Raw genomic sequence first — 7,468 nt, forward strand, 5'->3', positions numbered from 1 at the left:
TGCGAGAATCAGTTTCACGTTTATATATGCTGCCATCAATGCGTACGCTTTCCTTTTCTTTTTGGCAGCAAGTATGCCACCGCAGCGTGTCATCTATATCTTTGCAAAACGTCCATTCTACGTGGTTTGCCTCTTCTTCGAGCCGAATATGAATCTGTGTCTCCTCGCTTGACCCGTCTTCTCTTGTGCGCTATTTATTTCCCTTAAGTAAGAATATCCATTAATTTCCCCAAAAACATATTTTACTTTCTGCGAAACAGATTAACACATCCCAATGGAACGAGGACAAGATAGAAGTAACACGAAACAGAGGAAGGGCACTGACTACCAACTCTATGTTGCATCATAAACAGCCAGCAGAATTTGTGCCATTTTCCTGGACCACATGATACACTGTCAGCCAGTGGTCATTGCCCAAGAACGCCTCGCACGCATGGCAGTCGTTAGATGGCGGAAATGAACTCTTGAAAAGTGCGTGCGTTAACATGCAAAGCCTTATTAAACAATAAACGGACAACAGATAAAAGGAGTGCATGAAACAGCTACATGCCTTAAGATCTACAGCTCCAGGCATGTAGCTGGTTCATGCACACCTCTTTTCTTTGGTCCTTTTATCGTTAAGTAATGCTTTGCATAATAGTGCATGCGGTTTACAAGAATTGATTTTCGTGTAACAACAGTCAAATGTGTGAGACGCTCCTTCGCAATGTCCAGTGACTGACAGTGTATCAAGTGGCCCAGGAAAATGGTATAAAATGTACTGGTTTTTATGACGCAATAAAGAGTTGGTAGTAGTCAGCGCCCGTCTGTCGTTTCGTGTTTCTTCTATCTTGTCCTCGTTCCATTGAGCTGTGTTAACCGGTTTCGTAAAAAGTAACTAACTGCCCCACAACACAATACTATTAAAACACATTTTCGTTTCGTACTCATGTCATGAGCTATTGCGCGATAACCATGTTAGAAAGCAACCAGCAGTTCACCGTGGTAGAGACGACATCCGCGCGAGCAGTCAGCAGTGGATCGTTAACCGCCGTTATGGTGTCCCGGGCGCTCTTGGGGCTTCCAGCAGCCGAAACCCTTAGGCATGAATGCGGTGCAGATGAGGCCGCTTTCTTTTCAGAAAACTCCACGATCACCTCAGGAACTGCATCCGGTGCTTCCGGTGGACATGCCTGGTGCTCGGCATCCTTTGCGTCCTCTGCCTGCAAGGGACAGAATTCGAAGGAGCCCTGTTCGGGCAGAAGTAATGCTATATTAGAGGCCATAATCCACACATTGTGACGTTGAAAGTCTGTTTGCCTAAGCAATGTCTTGCGAGCTGAAAGAGAGCGCGTCCTCATCTTCAACAGATCTACTCTGCCATTACCATACAGTGCCCACTGGCATGCACTTCGAATTACCGCTTGCCTCCGGCTACCGTGACCGGCTTTTTAATAGTAATCATTGCCCTCTCCTAGCACAGCACCTTGCCACTCGACCAGTTCGTTCGTGCGATGTGCTACTCCACGTTGTCTCCACCTGTGCGCTCAAATTACGACCACAACTCAGGCGAATCTTAAAGGGATCGAGCGTTGCCGAAAAATTTCAAGCGGTTAGGATCCAAATGGGAACGTACCTTTCAGGTTTCTGTGCATGCCACTACCATTTAAAGAAGAACTTGTATCGCCGGCTGGCACACGCAGAGCAGCAGCCAGCCAAGCAAGCACGACGCCAGTAGCCGAACGAAGAAGACCTTCTTAATAGATTAGTTGCGTCATTATATACACAGCTAGGGTAGCCCGTGGCGCCCTCCAGTATGGGTTAACATAACTATAACATCCCCCCTTCTAAAAAATGAGCCAAGGTGGCGGCTCACTTGACTACTTCACATTGTCAACAATCACATTTCATAGTGCGCGAACCACGAGGGTTGCCTTCGCTCTCGCGTTGATCGTCGCAAAGTTACGGGTGGTTCCGTTCTCGCTGGTGATGCTTGAGCTGCGCAGCTTTCTGTTGACGGTGTTGTTGTAGAATGAGGCCCAAGGAAGTACCGGGTAGCGCCAAACTGAAAACTGGCGACGGCAGCGGGCAGATGCTCCCTAGGGTACGGCACTAAACGCTCTCGGTTCCACCTGCGGCCATCTTCCAGTTCGTAGGTGTCTTGGTGCCACTGCTTAACAACCGTCAAGGGCTAGGAATACCTAACAGCACCTTTGGAAATGTGCCCTGGCAACTTGACCTGTACTTGTTTGCCTGGCTGAAGCGCCGCGTGCTTGGCAGCTCGTCGCCTATCCGTGCATTGTTTGCTTGCCTGCTGATGTTCGGCCACTCTGTGACGCAACGCTTGCAACTCAATGTCTGGCCTCTTGAAGAACTGGGCACCTGGAGCTCCGACTACATCCAGCTTAGTTCTTGGGTGACGCCCATGCAAAAGCAGGGCAGGTTTTTCTCCTGTCGTCGCGTGTGGGGTGCACCGGTATACTCCAAGGTACTCCGTGATGGCATCCTTTAAGGGCCGCTTTTCCTGCAAACACACCTGGACGTAATCCTTAAGCACGCGGTTAAACCCTTCGATCTGTCCATTCGCTTGTGGATGGTAGACAGCGGAAAAAGTATGCTTTATACCTCTCTCTTGCAGGAATTCTTCAAACTCGGTTGATGTGAACTGAGGCCCATGATCGGACACAAGTTCTTCGGGGTAGCCTTCCCTGCTGAATACACTGCGTAGAAATGATGCAACGTTTGAAGACGTGACGCTAGCCGTGAAACACACTTCGGGCCATTTGCTAAAGTAGTCAATTAGTGTGATGGCAAACCGGTTATCTGCGGGTGCATACGCAAATGGGCCAACTATATCAATGCCCAATTTCTGCCATGGACATGAAGGGAACTCTACCGGCTGTAACGGGGGCACTACTAGTCGCGCCGATTTGTCCACGGATTGGCAGAAAGCGCGAGACTGAATCAGATGTTCCACCTGTCTGTCCATTCCTGGCCACCAGTACTTCTTACGTAGCCGTTGTGTAGTCCGTGAAATACCTGGGTGCGACTCATGAGCTGCTGACAGGAGGCGCCCAGTTAGCGATGCAGGCACAACAAACTGCTCGCAACGAAGAAGAATCCCTCCAGCGACAGACAGCTCGCCTCGGATACGCTGAAAGGGTTGTGCCCCTGATGGTGGATCCTTACTTGGAGGCCATGACGAGGTAGTCCCCTGCGTGACGTCCTGCAGCATTCGATCCTGCGAAGTTTCAGCCACGAACTCTTCATGGCTTATGCACGAAGAAACAACCCACACTGCGTCATCAGGCCCTTCCGGTTCCATGTGCCCCCCGAGTGCAGATTGGGGCATTCATGACAGCGCATCCGCCACAACGTTTTCACTGCCCTTCTGAAATTCTATTGTGGAGTTGAAATCGAGTAGCCGAGCACGCGGCGGAACCTTTGTCGCTGAAAGATGGCATTAGTCGTGGCAACAAAATATTCTTCGAGCTTTACCATGGCGATGTCAAATTCATCCTGTTTCGTCGTCTTATCAGCCGCATCTGTGTCTTGCTGTTTTCCTGCTGAAGCTGACGACTGTTCTTCTGGCAATGCGTAGAAAATGCGCTGACCTTCCACGCCCAAGAAGTGCTCCAAGAGCGCTTTCCTACGATCAGCAGGGTGGGCGTTGTTCCCTGAGGCCAGCAAATAATTTTCAAACATCCTTCGCCACGGCTTCCATGGAATGGCTGGCCTTCCCGGCACTGGCAGGAATTCCGGTGGCTGAAGCAGGTTCATCTTGTAGCTTATTCGCGTCCACTTCTGTCCCACCCTCGTCGCCATCTGTTGTATCGCCGGCTGGCACACGCAGAGCAGCAGCCAGCCAAGCAAGCACGACGCCAGTAGCCGAACGAAGAAGACGTTTTTAATAGATTAGCTGCGTCATTATATACACAGCTAGGGTAGCCCGTGGCGCTCTCGAGTATGGGTTAACATAACGATAACAGAACTCATTTTAATTTGGCATTGAAAATTCCATGCGATAAATTTTGTATGAACAATTATTTTCAATGAATTCCGCTACTTGAACACATGACGGTAAGATGTGATTTAAAAGGCAGTAAAATCTAAGCATTTACTTTGTTTAGATAAACTGCATAGTATTTAAGCTTTATTTACTGTGCCTCCAGCGTGTGTATCAATGTAGAAAACAATATATCGTGAAATGAGGCGCTCCCTTCGCAGCCCAAAGGTACGGCTCCTGCTGCTGTTGTTGGTCTATTACGCCAGAGTGTTCCGTGCGTTTTACTACACCTGACTAAAGCCCTCTTCGTTGAGACGTACGTTTGTTTTCCGCAACGGAAATGCTTAAGAAAAACTCAAATGTACACTACCCTTTACTCGACCTTTAATTAAGGGAGAGCTGCGGGGAGTCGTAGGCGTTTGTAGTTCCACACGTTTCTTTCCAAAAAAACTTGCTTACGCCATTAGTTCCTACATCGTACAAGATCCACACTCATAAAAAGGAGCCCATCTAGTATTCGGGATACCTTTTCGCAAATGAGTTCTACGTGTTTGCAAACGTTCCTCAGTCTAGCAGGTTGGGCGTTCACCGTTTTTTTTTTTGCGGAAAAAAATGGCCCCTGAAAATTCACTTGCCAGTCTCCCCTAAGTTGCTCGTGCTCAAGATCGTCGTCAGTTTAAGAGTATTTCGTTGCTTAGCTTTGTAAGAGGACCTTGCATAACTCGGTCATGTCGTCTAGTAGTGTTCCTAACTGAATTCGTCAGACTGGCAATGTGAGTGGACAGTACCTATTACAATACCAGGACCATTCCGGCCTGCTAATCGCAAAATATTGTAAGGCACCAGGCCACAGATGTCCGCACCACCATCAAACCGAGAATCGACCTTTTGTGAGTTCACCATCAGTTCCCAGTCGCACAACAAGACTTTCTTTAGAGCCAGTGCGGTATCGTTAGCTCGATATTGTTTGTCGCTATGTCGAAGAAAAAGCGGCATGTGCACTTCCCCTCCATGTCAAACTTCACCAAACAAACGTAGCATGGGTTTTGGGATGGCGGAGGAGTTGGCTGCTGCTTAAGGGATCTGAGAGACGCTACGGGGAGGACAAACCACTTGACTGCCTGAGTGCACTTCGCATGATTGTCATACTGGTCAAATATTTTGAGCCCACATTTTTTAAACATTTTTTTTTGCGTTTCGACTAGGGCCGAGGCAGTAAAGAGGTCCGTGCACTTTCCTATTAATTTTAACCTCAATCCAGAGAACTTTACGTACACTCACATCGCACAGAAATCCGGCATATTTTTACGTTTCGCGCCCATCGATACGCGGCCGCGACTGCCCTTGAGTTGCGTCCGGCCGGAGCCTTGTAGCGACCAGAAAGCGCTGTGTCCCAGGGAAAGTCACACACCTTATTAATAGCGCTGTTCTGCGTCATTGACTGTTGCTTTAGCTGCTTCCTTCAGAGCACAATCCTAATGTCGGCCCAGTGTGAGTGTTCTATTATACAGAGTCGCTATTACAGGTGTAACGTTAAAATACCGCAAGATGATAGAGTGGGTGCGAGAACAAGGGCGGGCTAACAACATCCTAGTCGAAATCATGAGGAAGAAGCGGGATTGAGCAGTGCATGTAATCCGAATTTAAGATAACTGCTGGTCCTTAAGGGTAACGGAGTAGATTCCATGAGAAGACAAGCGCAGCAGGGACCGGCAAAAGACTACGTGGGCTGCTGAGATTAAGAATTTTGCCGGGGTATAGTAGCCGCAGCTGGCAAAAGACAGGATTAATTGGAGATCCATGGGAGAGGTGCAGAGGAAATATAGAAGCCCTTGTCCAGCAGTGGGTGTGGTCAGGATGATGATGATGATGATGACTAATAACCCAGAGGCATGCATGTACTCAATGGGTTGAGCGACCCTCGCTGTTTTGGGCAAATGAGCGTAACCCTTGGAGAGGAAACACGCTAATGAGTCGCCCTACACTGTCTTATGGCATCGCAATCATTGATATTGGGCCTCTTACAGTTTCCTTCCTTCAGTGGCTAGACACTCTGTTAGTGCTTTGCTGTGAGCTTGGGAAATATCATTGCCAGGAAGCACTGACATTTCGCTGCCAGTCCCAAAGTTTGCGCGCGCGGCTGAGCGTTTCTCGGCACAACAACACCCCGGTGCGATGCCCGATACACTCCTGAAGCGGAGCTTTAAAGCTGCCGCATTAACAGTGTGCCGTGCACGTACCCGTGGTTGTACAACAGAGGAAGAATTGAGGAGAGCCTGCGGAGACGTGGGCAGTGAGGCTTCTTGCTCAGCGCACGATCCCTCCTGCTTCATCGACGCCTCCTGTCCAGTACCAGGAGAAGCAGCTGAAGAGGCCACAGACGGTTCCTTGGCTGAGTGTGCACGGACTTTCTTCTCCTTTCGGCGATGGCGTCGGCTTTTGCGTCCGCTCTTTGATCTGGAGTCCTGCACCGGCGGAGTCTCAGTTTGAGGGGCCAGGTGCTGAGCTAGGCTGGTCGAAACGCCGGCCGCCGCTGTGTCCGTGCCGCCTTCGTTGACTCCTCCTTCCACCGGGACTGCAGTGGGAACCTGCTCGTCATCCGTAGGCTTTGTTGGTTCAGGTGACGACATAATATCGGCGCCTCGAAATCCTCTAGATTCGGTAAACTGGAGCTCAAATAGAATTCCGACCGCACCGGACACGGGCGATTTCATCTTCTTCCTCCGAGCGTGCGCCTCACGCGCTATTGTCTTCTTTCTTATATTGTGCATCCGTTATGAAGACAAAAGCGCCGTAAAAAAAATGTGGGGATGATCAGAGAATGCGAAGGCATGCACTTTGTAGCTTGAGTGCTGCTTTTTTTTCGTTTGGTAGAACCCTGCTGCGGTGGTTCACACCTCTCTCCTCTCCGTCTCGCTTCAGGCACAACGCTTCATAGCGCCATTATTTTGCGACTTCGTTTGAAAAGCGAGGAAAGTTGAAGAAGACAACGATATCCAAAGGAGAGAGCGAGGAGGAGAAAAGGAGAGAGAGAAAGCTTTATTGCCGGAAAAGAAGGGTTCCTGCATTCTTTGCAGATGGGCCACGTGGCCGTTAGCTGATAACTGGCGGCAACCTCTTCGGCGCGCTCGATGGCTCCTGCCTGGACGGCGGGGCCCGAACTGCGCGGCACTTCATCTCAGGCTTTTGGTGAGGGAGCTTCTATAAGAGCTTCTGGAGGAGGATCCTGCGGGCAGTCCTATAGACCGTTTACAGCGCGCAGTTCCTCCGTTTAAGACCAGATGGCGCCACGGGTGCGCTCGGAAGACGGCGTCATTACTTGCCTCGTAAGTCGCCGGCGTGTATGCCTCGACGCAGCAGTGGAAATGTGGAAAGAGAAAATACATGATCTGCTGTCGATTGCTATAAGTGCGACAAACAGTTAAAGGGGCGGGATGCGATCGTTTGCGAGCTTCACGGAACCGAACTGCACAAGGACGTACT

The 7,468-nt window shown here is 49.7% G+C and overlaps 1 protein-coding gene across 1 annotated transcript; it reads right to left on the minus strand.

The window, feature by feature from the left end:
* Window positions 1-938: 938 nt before the first annotated feature.
* On the minus strand, window positions 939-6,615 carry LOC149334391 (uncharacterized). The gene is made up of 2 exons (XM_089557912.1): window positions 6,226-6,615; window positions 939-1,229 (listed from the first exon to the last, which is right to left on the minus strand). The coding sequence occupies exons 1-2, from the start codon at window positions 6,613-6,615 to the stop codon at window positions 939-941; spliced, it is 681 nt and encodes a 226-aa protein (XP_089414038.1).
* Window positions 6,616-7,468: the final 853 nt, after the last annotated feature.

Source organism: Amblyomma mixtum, chromosome 8 (assembly GCF_055824585.1).
Source record: "Amblyomma mixtum isolate Tamu chromosome 8, ASM5582458v1, whole genome shotgun sequence".
Taxonomy (NCBI): domain Eukaryota; kingdom Metazoa; phylum Arthropoda; class Arachnida; order Ixodida; family Ixodidae; genus Amblyomma; species Amblyomma mixtum.